We start from the raw sequence: 23,509 nt of genomic DNA, 5'->3' as shown, positions 1-23,509 counted from the left end.
CCACGAGCAAACAACTGACCCTGGCAGAGCTCTTCAGACAGTTGATCCATCGCCTCAATTCTAAAACCACCTCTGATAATCACTGATGTTTCCAAACTCAGATCAACAACCATTTCCTGACAAATTAAAATTTCCTGTTTTTATTATTGCCCAGTGTTTTTCTGCCCTTTAAAGGAGTATATATTGCAAATTCTGATTTTCTATGCAAAAATTAATAAGTAAAATGAATCTGCTGTATTTATGATGACACATGTTTAATACATTTTTCTTTTATTTTGCTTGGTATTATTGATTTTTTTTTCATACTTAAGATGTTTGAATTCCAGAAATATTGCTTATCCCGAATAAGTCAGATACAGGCCATTCTGGGTAAATGATGTTCAGCTATATTTAGAATTAAAAACTAAAAGTCTGGCTATACTGACCTACCATTTACACTCCCACTCTCCTTCCCAAACACAGTTAATGGCCTGGTGGGAATACTCTCACACTTGTTTCTATGTATTTACATACACATATGTACATAAACTCTGATAAGTTTTATGTTTATTTATTCCTAAATGGGATCATGCTATGTGAACTGTTCTACAACTTTTTTTCCTACTTTAGTCCAAGAAATCTTGCTATGTCAGTACATCTAACCCCAACTCATTCTTTTTAATGGCTGTATAGGATTCCACTGTAAGAATGCATAATTTAATTTAATTAATCCTGAAATTAACTGATGAAAGTGTAGGTTGGTTTCACTTTTTTTTGTCTATTACCAGTCATACTTCTACATAAATGCTAAAATATCCTAGTAAATATACCTTTGAGAACCCATATAAATATTTCTGTAGAACAGACTGCAAAACTATAGTGGCTGAGTCATAGGATATGAGCATATTAAAGTTTGATATCACAAACCGCCCTCTAAAAGTAATCTAAAAATGTTACCACCAATAATAAAATCCTGTTTTCTCCACATCCTTGCCAACATTGGATATTATCTATCCTTTTAATTTTTGTCAATATACTGGGCAAAAAGATCTGATTTTAATATGCATTTTCTGAAGACTAGTATACTGAGCATCTTTTCATATGCGTATTGGCATATTTCATATATGAACTACTTTTTCATCTTTTTTTTCTCTGAACTGCTTTTTCATCTTTTTTTTTTTTCCTGTTGTATTGTCTTTTTCTTACCGATGTGTGACCAAAACAAGCTTAAATTCAAGAACTAGTAGGTCCATCAAGATCTTTTTACAGTCTTAGGCAGTGAGCCAATAGGTACTTGGAAAATGACCAGGGATACAAACAAAAGTCAACCCACCACATTTCTATTGTGCCACCCACTCCTCTCTGTGCCAAAGATGCTCCTTCACCTGCATTCTGTACTGCTCTGTTATAGCCTCCGCAAGCAAACTAGGACTAGAGGCTGTGCCCTCATTTTTTTTTTTGGCGGTACGCGGGCCTCTCACTGTTGTGGCCTCTCGCGTTGCGGAGCACAGGCTCCGTGGCCATGGCTCACGGGCCTAGCCGCTCCGCGGCATGTGGGATCTTCCCGGATCGGGGCACGAACCCGTGTCCCCTGCATCGGCAGGCGGACTCTCAACCGCTGTGCCACCAGGGAAGCCCCATACCTCATTTCCTAAGTGTCTACAAAGAGCAATTCCTCGTATGTCAATTTCTAGAACTTCTAAACAATTCAAGCTGTTTTGGAATGAAATCTTTCTAAAGCATACACACCTCTCTGATTAAAAAAAAAACAGAACAAACTCATTTTACCCTTTATTTTACTAATACCTCAGATACAGATACTAATTCTGACATATGGTGTTCTAACAGAGGGATGCCCTGTTGAGTTACTAAGGTGGATAGAGCTGTTTTCTCCTATACTAATGACTCCAGCATGAGAAAAAAAAATTGTGTTTGTGCCTTGCAGATCATTTTTCCTCCTTTTCCGCTTAACAGCTATTAACTTCCTTCTTGCTGCCTGCCTCTAGTATCTCTTTATTCCCACTCCACACACGTGCTGGGCTGAGAAAGAAAACACTGCTATTGGCATAAGATTAAATGGATTCTGGGGAGCTCCCGAGGATAAACGTACATGATCTTTGGCACAGAAATTTTATGGCAACATGGGCTACTTAATACACAGTTATTCACTCTTTCAGACCCTGAGTGACATTCCAGAATGCTAACATTTACAGATAAGTGAATTCCAGTTATGCATGTAAAAGGTGTAAATAGTATGGAATTACTGGTAAAAACAGATTTGACTTAAAGCAATTGGAATTAACCATAAAACCTATTTTCGACATTCAGGGATAGCTGTACATATGTCTTAATGGCACTGCGGTTTTTTTTACAGTTCAATTAAATTTTTTCTACTAAGAAAGTCTGAGTGCTAATATGATTATTTTTGTTTATCAATGATAACTGAATGAAGAATGACTCTTTATACAGGCATTATAGATCTTTGGAGGACATTTTTATCATTCTCCATTGAGAAAAGAGTAACCATCACCCTAAATAACTGATTTTTAAAAGAAAGCATCTGGCTTTTTTTCTCCTTTTTTTTCTTTTCTTTTCTTTTTTTATGGAACACTTCACGCATTTGCGTGTCATCCTTGAGCAGGCACCATGCTCATTGTCTCTGTATCGTTCCAATTTTACTATATGTGCTGCTGAAGCGAGCACAGCATCAGTTTGTTTTTAAATCATGCTTATATAATCTGGAGTCTACATAAGCTTAAATGATCCAAACCAAAGACCCAACCTTTTAGCCCACTCTCCTAAGACCTGGACTCTGTCTTGTTGCAAATACCCCTTTCAAGGAACAGATCCTTTGAAACCCAACATCCTCTTCCCTCCTTCTGCCACTGCGTGGCTGTAGGCCACCCTCATTTCTGGCCAGGACTCCTGAAACAACCGAATTGTTCTCTCCACGTGCAATCCTGGTCCTGCCCATCCTCTCTTCACACTGTAGCCAGAGACATGTCATTTCTTTCCTAAAGCCATTGGTGGTTTGCAGTTGTCCTCAGGATAAAATCCATCATCCCTTTAGCATGGCTTGCAAGGTCTTTAAGGATCTGACCCCAACCTACGGCTACAACCTCATCTTTCGTCACTCTCACCACACCTTAAGTGTGCTGTGCTGTGCTGTCCACAGCCTCCCTGGCCTTTGTCAATCTCTCGTCTTCATAAACACTCTTCTCTCAACTTTTTTTTTTTTTTTGCATAGCTAGCTTTTGTTTGTCCTAGAGATCACACTTACACTTCACAATGTGCTGATTTTCTAGGGTCTGCTTTGATTCATTTTTTCATTCATTCAGTATAACTGATATAATAGGATAATACTGTCAAAAATATTATGCTTTTTTCCCTCCAATTCTTTATACACAACTATCCTTCATTTAGCCAGACACATACTTTGCCTCAAAGAGAATTAGAATCTTGGAAGGAATATATAAGGACAAAGAATTATGATCAGCTTTTGATTACCAAAATAGGATCTAGAAATACATGGCAAAAAATGGCAGACTTTGTTAACTAGAAAGAACTCTGAATAAGACCAGGAGAAGGAACCGTCTCCTGGTTGAGAGTCAAAAAGGGCCAACTTGCCTCTGACTCAGTCTTTCAGGGACCTAGGGTCTGGGCCCAGAGGGTGGTCAGTGGCTAAAAGTCAGAGATGACAGGGGAGTCCAGGAGCAGAGGAATGCGTGTGTCGCACTCCCTGGTAGAACACCAACATTCCAATGCCCTGGAGACTCTTTGGAGTTTTCTACATAGACAGTAAGATTATCTTGACATTTTTGTTTCCTTCTTTCTAACCATTTGGCATCTTGAGGTACCTGGGTGGCAGAATCTTGCACCCTGGATCCTAAACATGTTCCCTGACCATATACATGTCCCGTCTAGGGTCTTGAATCCAGTTGGTATCAAGACAGGTCCTTCCTTGCTTAGCCGCCGCCCAAACAAGTGCTTCTTTTTCTAATTTCACTTTGCTTCTGCTTTTTATCCAAATCTGGGTTTTTATAATCTCCTCTGCTGTTAAGGTGGGTGGCTTTCACCTAACTGCTGCAGTTCTTCTCCTCAATCCAGTCTGATCAGTTCTGGGCCACCTTCCAGCCTGTAGGAACTTGCTTACTCACCTGCCTTCCACTCTTCTCCTCTATGTCCTGTTACATGCCTGGTTTCCAATGCCAGTTTATCAAGATGTAACCCAGAGCCCTTCTATCCTTCCAGGCATGTCTTACCACCTCTTACACATAGTCATGTATAAATTACACAGACAACAGCCTATCCAGAGGGGTTTTACGTGTGCAACAGGGGTTCTTTTTTTTTCCCTCAGAGAGTAGCCATCTCTTTGAGACCTGCCCCTTGGCCTCTTTTAGGATAACTGCCTGATCTTTTCAAGATTATGGGCCCAGTGGTTCATACCAGTGTATCTAGACCATATTAACAGCATCATGGGAGACAGGACTGGAAAGCCAACATTAAAAATAAACACAAACAGGGGCTTCCCTGGTGGCGCAGTGGTTAAGAGTCAGCCTGCCAATGCAGGGGACACGGGTTCGAGCCCTGGTCTGGGAAGATCCCACATGCCGTGGAGCGGCTGGGCCCGTGAGCCACGGCCGCTGAGCCTGCGCATCCAGAGCCTGTTCTCCGCACTGGGAGAGGCCACAGTGGTGAGAGGCCCACATGCTGAAAAAAAGAAACACAAAAAACACAAACAGAACAAAAACACCCCCTAATTCCACGTAACAGGAGACAGGCCAAGGAGCAGGACCCCTCCCTGACCTTCACAAGGGAGAGTGGCATGGGGAAAGGTTCCTTGAGGAACACCCTGCACATCCAGAGAACTGCAGGCACCCTCCTCGCCTCTTGCATCCATGCTACACGAAGGCGTATACTTGGCCATGAACAACTCTCCCCTTTCACCAAATTAAAGGAAGAATGACAGCCAGTGAGTAACACTGTCAAGTCATCCAAATACATTTCAGAGCGTTTCAGCACTCTTCTGTTCATAAAAGAGGAGAAACAGACTAAGCATCCAAGAATGTCACTATTAGGGTCAGTTATGGCCAAGACCCGGGAGCACGTATATATATATATACCGTATTTCCATTCTCTAGGAGAAATATTTGTTTGACTTCTGACATAAGCGACTCATGAGAGGGCTTCCCTGGTGGCACAGTGGTTGAGAGTCCGCCTGCCGATGCAGGGGACACGGGTTCGTGCCCCGGTCCGGGAAGATCCCATATGCCGCGGAGCGGCTGGGCCCGTGAGCCATGGCCGCTGAGCCTGCGCGTCCGGAGCCTGTGCTCCGCAACGGGAGAGGCCACAAGAGTGAGAGGCCCCGTGTACCACAAAAAAAAAAAAAAAGAGAGACTCATGAGAAACTGATGGGTTTAAATGTCACACCTGTTATATTTCACTCAAGATGGTTACTCCGCTATCTCCAAACATTTCTCAGTACGTATTAGTGATGTGTTTAAACTTAAGAAACTTAAGAAATGCTCATCTAGTCATTCCCCAGCTTAAAACCCTTCATTAGCTTCCCCTACCCTGGGGTCAAGTCTATTGCGTGGCCATGTCTTGGACCAATTATTCCTGACTCTTTGAGGCTGGTGAACCCCACCTGTTCTTAGGAATACCTCTCCAACCTGTTCAGGTGTCCACAGGGCCTGTTCTTTTCATCTACAGCAGCTGAACATTTGCAATCATTAAATTATGTAAAATAATGGTGTCGGGGGGAGCATGTCCAACTTGTTCGCCACTGCGTCCCCAGCATGTAGCACATAGAAGGCACTCAAAAATATTTGTTCACTGACTGATTGGCTTCTTGCTTTTGCGGGGTGGGGGGGGGGGGGCGTTGAATTTAATCTTAGTTATATGAGTTGAGCCCCCTTTGAAAATGTGATAAACTATTACTTGTTCCCTTAAGATGAGTGATCCTTGGACTTGCCTGGTGGTGCAATGGTTAAGAATCTGCCTGCCAGTGCAGGCAACATGGGTTCAATCCCTGGTCCAGGAAGATCCCACATGCCAAGGAGCAACTAAGCCTACGAGCCACAACTACTGAGCCCACATGCTGCCACCATTGAAGCCCATGCGCCTAGAGGCTGTGCTCTGCAACAAGAGAAGCCACCACAATGAGAAGCCCGCACACCACAACAAAGAGTAGCCCCCGCTCGCTGCAACTAGAGAGAGCCCGTGCACAGCAACGAAGACCCAACGCAGCCAAAAACAATTTTTTTTTTTTTTTTTTTTTGCGGTACGCGGGCCTCTCACTGCTGTGGCCTCTCCCGTTGCAGAGCACAGGCTCCAGACGCGGAAGCTCAGCGGCCATGGCTCACAGGCCTAGCCGCTCTGTGGCATGTGGGATCTTCCCGGACCAGGGCATGAACCCGTGTCCCCTGCATCGGCAGGCGGACTCTCAACCACTGCGCCACCAGGAAAGCCCCCCAAAAAAATTTTTTTTTTTTTTTTTTTTCAAAAAAATTTTTTTTAAGAAAGAAAAAAAGATGAGTGATTCTTTGGTTTTTGTTTGGTTGGCTTTTGGGTTTTTGAGTTGCATGAAGGAATTTAGGAACAAAAAGGAAGAGCTGAAAAGATTTTGTGTGACCACCGGTGCGGCCTGAGATGGGAGAGGCCTCATCTCCCATCTTTGATTAGAACCTAGCAGTGGCAGTAGGATGGGCATAGGTCAGGAAGAGCCATGGCCGGTACTGAGTAGCAACGGTAGACAAAGTCATCAACAAGGGGGAGTACCTTGCAAGATGTATGAGATGCCTTGGTTTCCCCGCCCTACCCTTCCCGCAAAACGCAAATGACAGGAGGGAAGCAGGGCTAAGGTGTAGTAATCAAGTCCCACGGCAATTTCCCACTCTACTTTGGACATTTCAGGTTAACATGAGCTTATTTTCTCTCCAGGACTGTAAAAGCCTGGATGTGCTGGTTAATACAAAATAATTACATATATCTCATAACAGGAGCATGTGTAGAGCCTGAGCGATGGTTTCTACTAGTTCGGCTTCTCTATCCCATACAAACCTTTTCCATATTTGGTGTCATGAATTCCATGTATGACCCAGTCAAAATTATTCGCGCAGATAGACTCTACATGGGTGCGTCTCACTGCACAAAATAGGATTTGCTCGTCTCTCTTCATCTCCTTTTTCTTCCTAATATAAGAAATGTGAGACTTAGTATCGGGAACATTCCTCCTCCACTCCAGTTAATAACATTAATCCCAACTAAAGTCTAATCATCTTAAAATTTTATTCTGCTAGCTTTCAGAATGGAGCTACTAACATTAAGGCAACAGCTGTAAAAAATAAATATATGAAAACTTTTAAATGATAGACACATGAAAGCATTTAATTGTAAAGCTGAAGCTGAAAGAGAGAAGCTTGAGTGGACACAATGAAAACACAACTAGAGATTGAAGAAACTGTTGACTACTAAAATGAACCAGTGAATATAAATCTTAAAAGACGGATCTTCACTAATCCTTTCAAACTTTATGTCAAGACACCTGATAATGCGGCCACCAACCTTTCAAAAGCCTTCAAGAGCTTTGCGTTCCGGATCTTCCTTATCTTTTCAATCTTGAAATTTTTCATGGAAGCTTTAAAATGCTGACTCACTTTGGCATATTCCAGAGAGTCATTATTGATCTCAAACAACTAAAAAAATTTAAAAATATATGAGTGTGAAGCAGGAAACATTTAAGGCATGATATGTCCATATGTATGGCTGCCTGTGCCATGGAGTATCCTTGCCAGGCCTCTGACAGCAGGTGGGATAAGCTGGCTTAGGCCTTCCACATCTGGCAGTCCATTCCAGTGATGAACTAGATGGCATGGAGCCCGTCTGTTCAGGCTGACTTCAGGCTAACAGAGCATTATGCCTGAAGGCAAACGGAGCGTCCCCACCCCATCCCCAGGTGTGTGACTTAGTTAGTCCAATGACCTGGTGAGTTCCCTGCCTAAGGCCAGTGCAGGGGCAGAGGCATTGGAGGTACCCAAGGAGCCCAAGCAGCTGCCTGCACCCAAAGTTGGAGTCTGATGCTGAGGCTAAATGATCCAGGAAGAGTCTCGCCCCAACCAGGCGAGGTGATGAGGTAAGGCACACTTCAACTCCCATAGAAACTTGTTTGTTAACTCCAACTAACGACAAGTCGCTTTTACTGTGAGTTCCAGTTTTCTCATCTGTAAGGTAGGGAATCGAATATCTATTTTACAAGTTTGTTGTGAGGATCTATCCCAAGGAGATCATGTATGCCTGGACTCTGGAAATGATGACGTGCCCTGGAGAAGACTTGTTCTCTGGGAAAGTGGCACATGACACAATCACCATTTAGATGATTTGAATCTTGATTCAAGGGTTTTGCAGACTCACTCCTTCACTCATTCATTCATTCAAATACACACATTTGTAGCAAAGTACTTTGTCCCATCTTTAAACAATTCACCCACTAAAAAGTAAAAAACAAGTACCTCATAGCCATTTGAGGATGAGGTGCACGTGTTCCGTTGAGGACTAAATACCGAGGTGAAATGCTCTGGTTGGGTCCTCACCTGCTGATGGCTGCAAACAAGACAGAGAAAGAAATTCACCTGGCTCCCCGTTTCATGTGCCCAAATCACCTTCTGTGCTTAACTTCAACTAAGGTGAGGTTCCTCAGAAAACTTCCCCTTTGTATCTTCTTTAGACTACATCCCTGCATATTCCTGGTACACACATATCAGTAATCATGCTTTTAAAAAAGGTGGTAATCATTCATAATTTGGTAAATTGTTATTTTCCCATTGATTTAAAATGTAAAAGCCTTGACTCTTTTTTACATTTCTGCTTAACCTTCAAAGGTCCTAATGTGTTAGCATTAAGTTTGTCTTACAGCTTCTTTGTCAAGTGATAAACACTAAAATAGGGGTATAGGGGAAAGAATCCTGCCTTTCCTGGATGAACTGTATTTCAGAGTAACCATACACGTGGGTGTTCTCTACTAACATGTACAATACATAGGGATTTATTGTACAATTTTAAGTTTGAAATTTTCCATAATGAGAAAATTAAAATTTTTTTAAATGCTTTAAGGAAAAAAACTCTTTAAAGACCCCCTTCTGGGGCTTCCCTGGTGGTGCAGTAGTTGAGAGTCCGCCTGCCTATGCAGGGGACACGGGTTCGTGCCCCGGTCCGGGAGGATCCCACATGCCGCAGAGCGGCTGGGCCCGTGAGCCATGACCGCTGAGCCTGCGCGTCCAGAGCCTGTGCTCAGCAACGGGAGAGGCCACAACAGTGAGAGGCCCGCATACCGCAAAAAAAAAAAAAAAAAAAAAAAAAACCGCCTTCTGTAAAATGAAGATTCTTTTGGAATGAAAGAAATTGGCCCCAATTTATATTTTAAGCTCTGATTTCCATACTATGCTAGTACAGTGCAGAACAGATTCAATTAATACGTTGTAAGGTGCTCGTCAGCAACGCTATAGTTCATTTCTCTTTGGGCTGTTCAGAATAATACTCACAGCCCTTAGTCTGTCCTAAAGCAGTGTGTCCCCTCTGGGCTCATGACAGCAAGATTCAAGCTGGTTCTCTCCACAGCCGCCCACCAACAGTTTTCTCAATTCATTTTCTTCACTCACTCGCTTAGCTGACTAGTATCACTACATACCATTCATCATACAGAATATTTCAAGAGCTTTGAGGAGCTGATATTTGTGGAGGGGAGGGAAGAGGTGGAGGATTATGCTAGGGGAGACAGGTGGGAGTGTACTTGACGCCTCTCAACACTGCGATATTTTTACTTTATTCATTTGAATGTTAAAAGAACTGGAGGGAAGCTTAGCTGGCTAGGCTGATCCGATTCTAATTCTTGGGAGTTGGAATTAAGAGATTCAGAGAAAATTGGGTAGTAGCGGTACAGCTGAAGGGATATAAAGATTGGAATAGAGTCCGCCTGCCGATGCAGGGGACACAGGTTCGTGCCCCGGTCTGGGAAGATCCCACATGCCGCGGAGCGGCTGGGCCCGCGAGCCATGGCCGCTGAGCCTGTGCACGGCCGGAGCCTGTGATTCACAGCGGGGGAGGCCACAACAGTGAGAAGCCCACGTACTGGAAAAAAAAAAAGATTGGAATAATGAGGTTAAAATTGTCAAGCATTAGCCAGAGAAAAGTCTTAGGAGATATAAAGACAGATATGCACATAGATACAGATAAGGTTGCTGAGTCTCTTAGCAGGGGAATAAGAATAAGAATAAGAGCGGCTAAGATATACTTGACAAATGTACTAGGATCAAGCCCATGTTACAGATGGGCGGATGCAGAGTGATTAGTTTGTCCGAATGCACACAGCTCATAAGCAGTAGGCAGAAGCTGAGCCTAGACGTGTAGCTCCAGAGTCCGGCCGTTAACCTGGTCACAGGCAAAGATCTGTGACCCCAGGCTGCTCAGGCCCTCAAGCAGCACTTGGACCCAACTCCCGGTCCGAAGGCCCTCAGAGAGCTCAGCTCCCCAGCCTTGGCTTCTTGTAAAATGTTGTTTTCCCTACTACACCACGTTTATCCCTTTAGTAACTTCCCGTTTCCATGGAATACCTTAATTCTTACAACCAAAAGGACCTAATTAGAACACCGACTTCACACCTGCCTTGACGTCTGTTTTACATAATCACTCATCACCCAGGAAAAAAAAATCCAACTCCAAAAATGTTCATGAGCAATGTAGGTTTGACTGAGTTTCATGAGCAGACAGAGGCGTCACACTGAATCCCCACAGCAAAATTTCCTTTACAAATCCCCTTTCATCAACTTTATCTTTCCCCAAAGCCTTTACTCAGGCAGCTACCACATCCCTTTTTTTCTCTCCATTTTTTTCTCAGCCTCCCACCCCCTATAAATCCACTCAACAAAACTAAAGATATCCAGAAGAACCCACAGCAAAACAAAAACCCAGTAATTGTGCATTTGATTCTTTCCTGGGAACAACCAGCCGTTCCCAGCTGAAGAAGCTGAGCCCAGAGTAAGAGATCTGCCCAGAGTCCCCCGGGAATTGGAGGGAAAGACAGACTTCCTGCTCTAGAATTCTGTCAGTCATGCTGTACCGCTTAGCAAGTACCTCACTCATTGTTAAAGCAAAAGGAAATTGCAGTGTTACGTGAGCAGGAACATTTCAGAAAACAGGGTCCAGATTCATGAGCAACTCAACGAGGCCAACGTGTTAACATCTCAAACGTGTGCCAGCAAGCAGCGTTCCAGACACTCACACTCGTCCACGTTTCACCTGCTCCATATCCCAGTAAGACACAAATGTCGGCCTTCTGACGATATCCTTTTGGGTCTTGGAAGCTATGTTTGTCTGAATCATCCCTTTAGACAGAAAAAACAAAACACAAATCAAGAATCAGCCCTAGGAAATGATTTATTGTTATTTTTCAGAGGCTAGTATCACAGCAAATATTCATGACTCAACTGTACATGTAAGAATCGAGAAAATCCTTTTGGATGGAAATTACTCATGATAAAAACTTGTATTCTTCACTGCCCTTAGTATAAGACCCAGAAAACAAAGAGGTAAATGAGCATTCCTGAATTAATCTAATCTTTAAATCAAAGTCAGGTGGTAAAGAGAGCCAGGGCAGCCAGATTACGTCACCCATGACAGGCTTCAACGATTATGGGTTGGAATGTGGTAGCTATATCTTAGAAGTTTTTTCCTACCTCAAATGTGAAATGTCACTTTCAATTCACACATGTTGTACACCTAAGTCTAAGCTGCAGGCCGCATGAGCTCTTTAAGAAGTAAATCATCGTACATTGCTAGTGAAAGTATAAAACGGTGCAACCACTTTAGAAAACAATTTGGTAGTTTCTTATAAAGTTAAACATACACTGCCCATGCAATCCAACAATCCCACTCCTTAGTATTTATCCAAGAGAAATGAAAAGCTACATCCACACGAGAACTTGTGTTTGAATGTTCCTAGTAGCATTATTACAAGAAACAAAAAGCGAAAACAACCCAAATACCCATCGACAGGTTAATGGCTAAACAAACCATGGTATATCCATTTTTTTTTAATTTTATTTTATTTATTTATCTTTGGCTGTGTTGGGTCTTTGTTGCTGAGCGAGGGCTTTCTCTAGTTGTGGCGAGCAGGGGCTACTCTTGGTTGCTGTGCGTGGGCTTCTCATTGCGGTGGCTTCTCTTATTGCACAGCACGGGCTCTAGGCGTGCGGGCTCAGTAGTTGTAGCTCGCGGGCTCTAGAGCACAGGCTCAGTAGTTGTGGCGCAGGGGTTTAGTTGCTCCGTGGCATGTGGGATCTTCCCAGACCAGGGCTCAAACCTGTGTCCCCTGCATTGGCAGGCAGATTCTTAACCACTGCGCCACCAGGAAAGCCCCATGGTATATCCTCACAATGGAATATTACTCAGCAATGAAAAGGGAAGGACTACTCTATATGCAACAACATAGATGAGTGAAAAACAGTATTCTGAGTGAGAGAAGTGAGCCATATGCAGAGTACACAGTACAAGGTTCTATGTATATGGAATTCTAGAACAGATAAAACTAAGCTATAGTGACAAAGTAAGCTGGTTGCAGAGGAGAGACCGATTGCAAAGGGGCATAAGGAAACTTTTTGGATTGATGGGAGCATTCTAGATCTTGATTAGAATAGTATTTGCACTCACTTGTCAGCACTCATCCAACTGCACACTTAAAATGGGTGCATCTTATCGCAGCAATTACGCCTCAGTACAGTTTTACATCAACATCAACAAAACAAACAATGACAGAAAGAGCAAATCAGATCATGCCACAGCCCTGCTCAAAACCTTCTCGAGGTTTCCAGCTCATAAAATATTTAAGTTTCAACGTCTTCTCTCATCTCTTACACACCTCCTTCCCATGTGCATGGGCTGCCCCCTCCCTTCCAAAGTTTCCTCCTCAGATAAAAGCAGGCTCCCTCCCACGATTCCTCCATCCTCTTTCTGCCTCATCACATTGCTTCATTTTCCCCGTAGCTGTAATTAGTTTCTGAAGTTGCCTGGTTTGCCAGCATCCAGAACGGGGCCTAACACACAACTGACACTCTAATACTAGTTTAATGAATAAGAGCGAATAAGAAGTAGAAAGAAAGTAGTCTGGAACACTGCAAACTTCTCTGAACCGGTTTCTGTGAACCAAGTGAACAAAATGATGGAGCTAAAATTGTTCAGACTCGGGAACAAGGTATATTGGTTCTCATCTCTCCACCACATTTCACCACAGAGAATACCACCAAAAAATTTTTTTTAATTTAAGCACATTTTTAATTTGACCATCCAACAGAGGAGATTTTAATTTTTCTCTATTGCCGTCTAGTCTTGGTCCACATGCATACATTCCTGCACTTACCATGCACATTACATTTTTTTAAAATTCATTTCTGTTTTAAATATAAAAACCAAAAAGTACAGAAATACAAACTCGGGGTTCTGTCTTCTTCATTTAACAATATCAAATTTTGCTTTTACTGCACAGTTTTCATAATCATAATTTTTAACAACCGCCCAATACTCCACTGAAATTTAATACCTTAATGTGTTCAGTCACTACCTTACTGGTACACAAGCTATTCCTCTACTTCAGTACTATAAGTAAGGCTTTAACAGAGACCTTTATGCCTAGAGCTTATTTTTTTCTTGTGAATTATTTCCTTAGAAAGATTCCTGAGAAAATAAAAAAGCAAGCATATTTTAATATCTCTTGATATGTATTGCCAGGTTGCTTTCCACAGAAGTTGGTATAATGGCCCTTCAAAGCTATATGACTTAACACACCGTAACTGGTACAGGACCCAAATCTCAGGTACAACCTGGGAATGTCAAAGACCTGACAAAATCTCCTTTACCTCTTTCAAAGCACCTATAGGGCTGGGTCCTAGAAAGGCAAGTATCTGACCACACGCAGGGGGTGTCCCATGGATGCAGCTGATGGGACAGTGCATTCAGAGGGAGAGCAGTTTCTGCCCTGGTTTTTTACTAAACACAACAGACAGATGGGTAGAAGGTAACCAGAAAATCTTCCTATGGAGGCTCAAATAAACGTGGCGGAAGGCAAAGTCTTTAGAAAAGGTGATGGATAAAACCACTGACCTAGATGATGAAGGCTAAAAGGAACAGCAAGGTTCTAAAATTCAGAAGGGAGACTTCCCTGGTGGCGCAGTGGTTAAGAATCCACCTGCCAGTGCAGGGGACACGGGTTCGAGCCCTGGTCCGCGAAGATCCCACAGTGAGTCCGCGGGCCACAAACTGAAGCCCGCGCGCCTAGAGCCCGTGCTCCGCAACAAGAGAAGTCCCCGCCATGAGAAGCCCTTGCGCCACAACAAAGAGTAGCCACCGCTCGCCGCAACTAGAGAAAGCCCGCACGCAGCAACGGAGACCCAACACAGCCAAAAATAAATACAATAAAATAAATAAATTTAAAAATAAATAAATAAATGAATAAAATAAAATAAAACTCAGAAGGCACCCACAGGCCCAAGGTCTCTACTGCAATCATCAGCACCTGAAAATTCTGCCTCAGTCTGGGAAGCAGCCCACCTAGAGTCAGAAATTAAGAATGGCAGAGCCGGAAGTACCCCCAGAGACCACGTAATCCAATGCCCCCATTTTACAGGGTGCTCGGTGCTGTCCCCAGCTACTCTGCGTCAGAGCCGAGGCTCCAGAGGACAGGTCTTCTGACCGCCACTGGCTCCCACCCACGGAACTCCCTGCCTTGCTAAAAAGAACCCGGGTCCTGAGCGCAGCACGCCGGGCTACTCCATTCCCACTCCCACGCGGATGCCACAGGCCGGATTCCAGCAACAGGCACCACTGCCAAACGCAAAGACTTACCTTGGAAACTCAGCTCGTAGTTTTGTGAACCCGCCTGAAATGGCACAATTCCCCTGTGACAGGATTGAAACAGAGACTCCAGGTATGAAGAGTCGATGTTTGAAATTTGCTCATTGTCTTTCTAATTAAAAAAAAAAAAAAAAAAAAGGTAAAGACTTCAGGGTAGGCTTTTAAGAAATTTCTACTATGATATTTTATATAACTATTTTAGCCGTGGGATTTGAATTGGAATGCACCCTGCCTTTCAAATCAGACTGCCAAGTTTCCTGGGTGGGACCACGTCACACCCTTCTGTAGTATCCACCGCGGGGCTGAGAGCACACTCTACACTGCAGAAACTGACCATACCCTTGGTAGAGGCCTGAAAAACAAAGCTCTTTGCAAGTCTTTTACACCTTCCATAAAATATGACTCAAGTGTACAGAGCAACTGGTACCCAACGTGCAGACATGATGTCTAACAGAATCCAACATCCTGCCATGAAGTAGAATATCACAGCTATCAGCCCATCACACGATGAGAAAGCACAGTTTAAAGCTGGTATGAAGGCATGTAAAATTCCAGTAGGTGTACTGCTGTCCAAATGAGTGACCTAGCCCTTCTCCTCCAGCTATAATGAAAGGGGCACCCCCAAAATGGAACGATATAATCTCCAGCCTCAAGGCACATATGATGGGTCTGAACACCAGAAAGGGAAGTAAAGGGAAGTGTGTTATCCTAGCAAGGGGGCAGACTAGGCCACCATTCCATTGTCCCTACCCTATGTCAGGAATGATAGACCAGATATAAGCCCCCAAGAGCAGGGGTTCCCAATATCTAATGGTAAGGAGTTCTTGTTCCTCGTGATCTAGAATGGAGGATGACAGCAAGATCCTGTTGGCAGCCGGTGGTGGGCAGGGGCTCCCAGTCCCTTTAATGACAGGCCAGACTCTGCAGGCTTCAGCTACATCCATCGCATTCCCCTTCCCTAATGGAAATGTCTGCAGGATGTAAAGGGGGAGAACCAGAACGAAAGCTTCCAAGGAAGGCGTCCCAGATAGAGAGGTCTCTTAGCCTGGAGAGGAACATGGTGGCACAGGAAAACTGGGTTCAAGTATTTGCACACAGTGCAAAGCAGGAATAAACTTGATGTGTTTCTGGAGGTAGAACCAGGACAAATGGGAGGAAGGAACAAGAAGGCTAACTTCAGCAGAACTTTCTGAACTACAGTCATGAACAATTACGTCATACCACAACGATGTTTGTTGCAACGGCTGCTGGGACATGTATCGGGATGATTGTAAAAATGACTGCCATCCAGGGTGGGCAGTAGGAAACTGAGTTTCCATGATTAGATGATTCGCTGGGAAACCATATGCCTTCCTCAGACCCCAAAGAATGGCTTAAGTGGGCAAACACCTGCGAGCAAGGGTGGGGGAAGGCAGCCATCACCTCCCGGCACCCTGGATTTTTTGGGGTTTTGTTTGTGGTTTTTTTTTGGCCACACCACGCAGCTTGCAGCATCTTAGTTCCCTGACCAGGGATCGAACCCATGTCCTCAGCAGTGAAAGTGCAGCATCCTACCACTGGACCACTGGGCCCTGGGTACCCTGGTTTGATGACTTGAATCTCTGCCTTAATTTCCCATCCCCAAAGTCCTGTACCCCTCAACTGCCTGCTCAGCTCTGCAGAACCCTGTTCCTGGCTGGAAGGAATCTGCAAACTCTAGGTCAAAGCCTTCCAAACTTGAATGTAAATGTAAATCACCCAGATCTTGTTAAAATTTGCATAATGATTCAGGGGAAGTGGGGGAAGAGTTTTGGAGCCTGCATTTTTTTAAAGTTAATTAATTAATTAATTAATTTTATTTTTGGCTGCATTGGGTCTTTGTTGCTGCAAGCGGGCTTTCTCTAGTTGTGGCGAGCTGGGGCTACTCTTCCTTGCGGTGCACAGGCTTCTCATTGCCGTGGCTTCTCTTGTTGCGGAGCATGGGCTCGAGGTGTGTGGGCTCAGTAGTTGTGGCTCGCAGGCTCAGTTGCTCTAGAGCACAGGCTCAGTAGTTGTGGCGCACGGGCTTAGTTGCTCCGCAGCACATGGGATCTTCCCGGATCAGGGATCAAACCCGTGCCCACTGCATTGGCAGGTGGGTTCCTAACCACTGTGCCACCAGGGAAGCCCCGGAGCCTGCATTTTGAACATCTCCCAGATGACACTGACATTGCTGGTCTGCGGACCTGACTTTGACCAGCAAGGCTTTAGGGTCCATATCAGCCATATTCACTAGAACTTTCTTTGACAATGGAAATTTCTCTGTGTTGTCCTATACGGTAGCCACGAGCCACATGTGGCTGCTGGGACAGCTGCTGGTAGAGCACTTAAAGTGTGACTAGTGTGACAACGACTGATTCTTAATTTTATTTAAGTTTAATTAATTTAAGTTTAAAATTAAATAGCCCCAGAGACATTGCTTTGGGAAAGATCCACAGTGTTCTTCTTCCTTGCTGCAAGTAATAAATCCTTCCTTCTCTGGGGGAAAAAAAAAAAATTTAAATAGCCACATATGGCTAGTGGTTGTCATACCGGACAGAACGAGGCTATTAAGTCAGTGTCTGAGCATCTGCACAGCCTCTCATGGTTCACGGGGACATTCCTCTGGCTCTGCCCTCACTGTACTCCAGTTCTGAATGGGTGAGTGAATGAATGAATGAATGGTAGAGCCTTCAATTATGCATTCTCCCAGAAGACTTGAATTGATACCTCAGTTTCAGTTACCAGGTCTTGGCTTTTGTCTTGTGCCTACATGTTTGCCTTGATCTCGGCTTTCTAGAGCTATGGCTTGCCCTTGTCCTGGGCAATTCCCTCAGGTCATGGACTCCTGCCCCAAAAGGCTAGCTTTCACAGCTACTAAGCTTGGCTATCTGCTGGTAAACATCTTGAGGGTCTGGATCTGTACCCCCTGACTGATGCAAAGCCCATGACTGCTACCTGGCTCTGCCCTCCAGTCACTCCTGCTGTAACTCCATCCTGCACCACTGCTGCCCACCATCCTCTCCTGGTCCACCATCCATGTAGGTACAAGTCCTGGTTAAGCACCTGAACTGCCATATATCAATTCTACCTTCCAGAGGGTTCACTGTCAAACATATGCATCTACCCTTTGTTGGCAAAAGTTTCTATTTCTCCCAGTTCCTACCAGAGAGGTTCCTAACCCGGAAATCTCAGTTGCCCAACTCTTTTTTTTTATTTTTTAACATCTTCGTTGGAGTATAATTGCTTTACAATGGTGTGTTAGTTTCTGCTTTATAACAAAGTGAATCAGCTATACATATATGCACAACTCTTATTAAAAATTCAGTTGCAAGAAATAAAACCTGTAGGGCTCTGTCTGAAAACTATTCAGTCCACTCTTTTCTCTAAATATTCTAACCTGTACACTGGCTCAAACCAGGTCATCAAACAGCTGTAAACTTGGACCATAATACATAATACACTGAACTATGAAAGAAACCAGGCTGCAACTTATGTTTCAGACCTCCCGGTACCACCATTTTTATTTTACTTGGATGATCAGCAAGGAAAACACCAAACCCAGGGCCTGGTTTCCCGTCCTTCCTTTCTTTTTTTTTTTTTTTCCTTTTATAACAGAAGTGCCCACTCAATTTATATAATGATGGGTCTAACTAATATGAGACAGTAAGAGTTTATTCACATCCTCAAAGAACACATTCCATTTCTTACAACAGACAAGTGCCACAGATTCAATGACTATAACATTTTTTGTGTTCATAGGTAGAAAGTTACATTCTAGAACTGTGCATTTAACACAGACTGAATATCCCAGGGAGAACTTCATATTACAGAAGTTTTATCAGGAAGTTTCTTGATGTTTTACTAGGGTACATGAGTGACAGAACCCGTGTAAATTTAAATATGATCTTTTACCCCTTAAAGTTCCTTTTGGTCTCTGGGGTCATGATGTCACTAGAATACAAATATTTTCTAAGCCTTCCCCCCTATCTTACTGAAAATTGCAAGTATTTGACATAAGAACCATTGAGACCTATAGTTTACTATTTTAATTTCATTTCGTTTTATTTAATAACCAAGGCTAAAGAATTTGAGTTTATAATTTCAATTTCCACAGGCACCTCACAGAATCACTTTTATGGAACTGCACTTTGACACCATCCTCGGCTTAAATATAAGAAGAGCCCGTACGAAGCTAAATATCACAGGGGTTTTCACGCCGAGGTGCTTGACAGGTCACCGCAGGAGGGGAAAGCAAAGAGCCCTGAGCCCCGTCCTCTTTGCACAGGGCACCTCTGCTTCACCCTAGTTCGCTCATTTAGGTTCTGTGAAAGATTGTTTGATAGCATGTATCTGCCGCTAAGACCACTGGGAAACCGCCATGTACTGCACGGATGGTGGGACCAAGGTTGAGGACCTCACTCACCACAGCACACAAGGTCCCCTCTGTGTGGCCCTGTAGGAGACCCTTTTCTCAGGCCTCACTAACAGAGAAAAAGCCGTGCTTCTCCTGAGTAACTGGAATGGTCTTTTCATGGAGGCACAGGGGACCATATAACATAGTGTTTCTTTGCTTGCTTTGACAGCTAGGGAGCGCAGAGCCATGTGTGTAGCCCATCCACTTCTAACCCTAGAGAATCTGATGCTGGCATTTCCTCGTCCCTACTTTGGCTTCATTTCCATCTCTTGCTTTTCTTTTCTCTTTCTCATCACTCTGATTTCATTGCCTACTTAAGCTCACTCCCTCCCTCTCTCTCTCTCTCTAATCCTATGAATCAAAGGAAAGAAAGGATACTAGACAGAAGCTCTGCTTATCTAAACTTCTCTCCCGAGAGGCATGGACATATATGCACTACCAAACGTAAAACAGATAGCTAGTGGGAAGCAGCTGCATAGCACAGGGAGATCAGCTCGGTGCCTTGTGACCACCTAGAGGGATGGGACAGGGAGGGTGGGAGGGAGACGTAAGAGGGAGGAGATATGGGGATGTATGTATATGTATAACTGATTCACTGTTATAAAGCAGAAACTAACACACCACTGTAAAGTAATTCTACTCCAATAAAGATATTTTTAAAAATTAAATTAAATTAAATTAAAAAAAATAAACTTCTCTCCCTTTACTATGTCCCTGTGCAGGTAAGTCTAGAATCTTCTAGTCCATCTGAATCCAGACTCTGACTGCATCCTAGTAACCATCTATATCAGTCTTCTGATTTCTCAGTCCTGCCTCCTCTTCTGGCTGAAAGCAGTAGTCTCTGTACATTTATGTACTAGTACATAGAAAGCTAGCTCAAGGTTCCAGCCCAGGCCCCGATAGCGAGGAAAGAAGGATATTGGCTGGCTCATGGATCAAGGAGTTCCTTAAAAATAATTATAATTTTTTATGATGCAATCGGAGTCCATGCTTGCTGGGTATCATGTAAAAAAGCACCACCTCCTCTACCATGTCCATGCTCCACGGGTAACCACGTGGGTGTCAGACATTGTACTACTAGTTTCTTCTGAAGTTGGCAAGTTTATACAAGAGCGTCCACAAGGAGGAATGGTACTCACCTTCTCTCCATATTGAACCCATTTGTCATATCCATTTCTCCAGTACCAAATCCATTTTGTGGTGAAGAGAGAACCGGCCGGCATTGTGACAGATGAAGGCGTGGAGAGACGTCGGATGGGTTTATGATCACAAGTCATCTTCTGGAAACTGATTTTATAATTTCCAATAGAAATGCTGAGAGGGAAAAGTTTAGTGTTAACAAAATGCTTCACTGAAACAAAATGCTTCTGTTTTCTACACTCTGGTCTTCTCTAATAAGAGGATAGAATTAAACCTTGAGAGCTGAAAGGGATCTTTGAATTTCCCTTATACAGCTTTCGGTCTTACACATAAAAGAAAAAACTGAACTACAGAGAGGTAATGTAACCTGCCTGCCCCACATATTCAACGGTGTCACAGAATGTGTTCTTCCCTCAAAAAATATGCCCCATAGACAACTGTGCCTACACAAAACAACGGATTGGCTCAATGTTTGTTAGAAAGTCAGTTAGAAACTCACAGTAGGTCAGTTTTTTTCAATTATTATTCAAATAGTTATCAAAGTGTGGTCCAAGACCTTTTCGGGAGCCAGCAAGGTCAAAGTTATTTTCATAATGATATTAAGACATCACCTGTCTTTTTCACCTTCATACCCTCACAGGTGCACAATGGAGTTTTCCAGAGGCTACATGATGTTTGATTTCACAATAAAGAGATTTGCAAAAATATATAACAATTTCAGTCTTCTCAGTGAATTTGGTTTTGTTTTGTTTTGGAAAAGTTATTTTTATAGTTTTACTTATACACAGTTATATATGCATATAACTATATATAAGTTAGATATATAATTATCAAAAAATGTTATGTTTACATGAATGAGTTTATTATTGTTATTTTTAATGCATCAGTAAATATTTAATTTTTCTCAGTTGTGATTTTTAATATGGTAAATATAAATAGCTATAATCCACATAAACAGAAGTTCTTTGGGATCCTCAATACATTTTAAGACTATATAGGGCTCCTGAGACCAAAAAGTTTAAGAGTTACTGCTCTATGAAACACCTCCTAGATCAGTGATGTTCAACCAGGAGCGATTTTGTGACCCAGGGAACATTTGACAATGTCGAAAAACGTTTTTGTTTATCACAACTGGCGTGCAGTGGGTGGAAGCCAGGAATGATGCTAAACTGCCCCCCCGCAGAACAAATAATTATCTGGTCCCAAAAGTCAATAGCGCTAAGGTTGAAAAACACTGCTTCAGATTTACCTGGGGGGAGAAATACACCTAGAAGCAAAACAGCTGACGCCACCCTCTAGTGGCAAAAGGTCGCAACACAGAATCTCCACCAAAAATTCACTAAATTTGCAGACGACGACACATCCATATTTCCCCCCCCAAAGAACTTCCTTGTAAAACAGGATGCAGCTTATAAATACGGTCATGGATGGTATCACCCATATCAGCCCTAATAGAAACAGAAATATAAGGTAGCCTCTTAGAAACCTCCAGGGTAGAGAAAATAGCGAACACAGAGGAAGGTATAAAATGCTAAAGTATACAACAAAATCCTGCCCTAGAACTATAGGAAATGACTCAAATCATTTTCTCAAACTATGAAATTAAGTCAAAGCTCTTCTGAGCTCATCATTTAGTACTTGTGATAGTCCTACGATGAGCTGATAGGAGTACAAACCAACCTACGCATTTGCTGCTCTGCAGGACACACTGACAAACATTAACTAAACACATATTTGTGTCCCTGTTTGTTTCACCTGAGTTAGCAAATACTCCCAGAGTCCCTTGTAATAGCGAGGCTCTGAGTGACTTCACACCTGCCCCACTTACGTATTTTTCTTCATTAACTCAGCAGGCGTTTGCCATTTTTATCTCAAGAGTTAACCTGAATGGGATTCTGAAGGAAAACTGCTTTTTCTTCTTCCCATAAGCATAGCACTGGGCTTTCTTCCGATGATGTTGTGCATCTCACAAGCCAGACCGGCCACCAACTTACGTGCAGACTTGGGGGTCACAAAAGGCCTTCTCAATATCCTCCATGAGTGGGAGGTCCATCCAGGTGTTTCCAAGTAACATCTGCCACCGGTAGGGCAGGTGGAAGTGAACTTTGTTGCATCTCTCTAAAAAGACAGAAAAGAAGTCTCAGCGATTCGGCCAAGTTCACTGCTGACTCTCCCCCATCCTTTCACGGCCCGTCTTTCCCCTTCTGCCTGTCCTGCAGGCACATTTCCCAGCTACACCTGTGCTCATGCTGGCCCCTACCTGCATTGCCCCAAACTCCAGGTTCCATTATGACCCACGGAGACTCATCAGAAAACAAAATTCTCTGCTCCCCAAAAAGCCATGTTACCCACATGGAAATCTGAGATCTTTATAAATTGACAGTTACCCTTTCTGCACCCCACACGTGGATTTACTGAGACAAACTGCTCTCCAGCATAGGCAACTGCTTTTGTGTTTCCTTGAAGCCCTGACCTAAAATTCATCTCTCCCAGAAGAATTCCCTCACTAATCTCACGCTCTTCTGAACTGACTTGTGTTTTATATTCCCTCAGCCAGTGCTTGGGACTCAGTTTGTGCTTTATTTACGTATTTACTCATTTTTACGCAGTTTTCTAATTTGTGCATGTTTTGTTTGTTTGTTTTTGGCCGCACCGCGCAGCTTCTGGGATCTCAGTTCCCCAACCAGGGATGGAACCCGGGCCCCCGGCAGTGAGAGTGCGGAGTCCTAACCACTGGACCGCCAGGGAGCTCCCAAATTTGATGCCCCACCTTAACAACAGACTTATTGAAAAAAGGCCTGCATCATTGTTTAGCTTACTTCTCCCTTGCTTCACTGGCAGAGGGCTGGGCATGAAAAAGATGACCATTCAATGAATGCTTGCTGAAGAATGAATTAATGTTAGAAGTCCATAATACAGGAGTACAGAAAACAGTTCTATTTTTCAAAATTTGCATTATGTTTCAACCGTTTTGAAATGTCTAAAAGATGTGTTACTACTTTAGAATAAAAAGAGGCAGACTTAGACATCACAACGAACTCCAGAGTGGCACTGCCTGGGATTTGGCTGATTCAAAAA

At 43.3% G+C, this 23,509-nt stretch overlaps 1 protein-coding gene and 1 non-coding gene across 4 annotated transcripts in view; both read right to left on the bottom strand.

Annotated features, from left to right (window-relative positions):
- ZC3HAV1 (zinc finger CCCH-type containing, antiviral 1) overlaps window positions 1–23,509 on the bottom strand; it is a 66,133-nt gene that overhangs the window by 4,552 nt on the left and 38,072 nt on the right. For 2 of the 3 annotated variants that reach the window (XM_032642874.1, XM_032642876.1), the window contains exons 6-12: window positions 22,426–22,549; window positions 20,431–20,605; window positions 14,869–14,989; window positions 11,255–11,357; window positions 8,490–8,580; window positions 7,546–7,676; window positions 7,042–7,172 (exon numbers count right to left, since the gene is read on the bottom strand). In XM_032642874.1, the coding sequence (XP_032498765.1) occupies window positions 7,042–7,172; window positions 7,546–7,676; window positions 8,490–8,580; window positions 11,255–11,357; window positions 14,869–14,989; window positions 20,431–20,605; window positions 22,426–22,549 (876 nt within the window). Of the gene's footprint in view, window positions 1–7,041; window positions 7,173–7,545; window positions 7,677–8,489; window positions 8,581–9,318; window positions 10,105–11,254; window positions 11,358–14,868; window positions 14,990–20,430; window positions 20,606–22,425; window positions 22,550–23,509 lie in introns of those variants that run through there. The other variant, XM_032642875.1, reaches the window with a different exon arrangement.
- LOC116759955 lies at window positions 2,576–2,682 on the bottom strand. The gene has a single exon (XR_004351614.1). It is a non-coding gene; the product is annotated as a U6 spliceosomal RNA (small nuclear RNA).

Source organism: Phocoena sinus, chromosome 9, assembly GCF_008692025.1.
Source record: "Phocoena sinus isolate mPhoSin1 chromosome 9, mPhoSin1.pri, whole genome shotgun sequence".
NCBI classification, from domain to species: domain Eukaryota; kingdom Metazoa; phylum Chordata; class Mammalia; order Artiodactyla; family Phocoenidae; genus Phocoena; species Phocoena sinus.
Note: the sequence above shows the minus strand (reverse complement) of the source record. Positions and strands in the feature narration are given on the sequence as shown.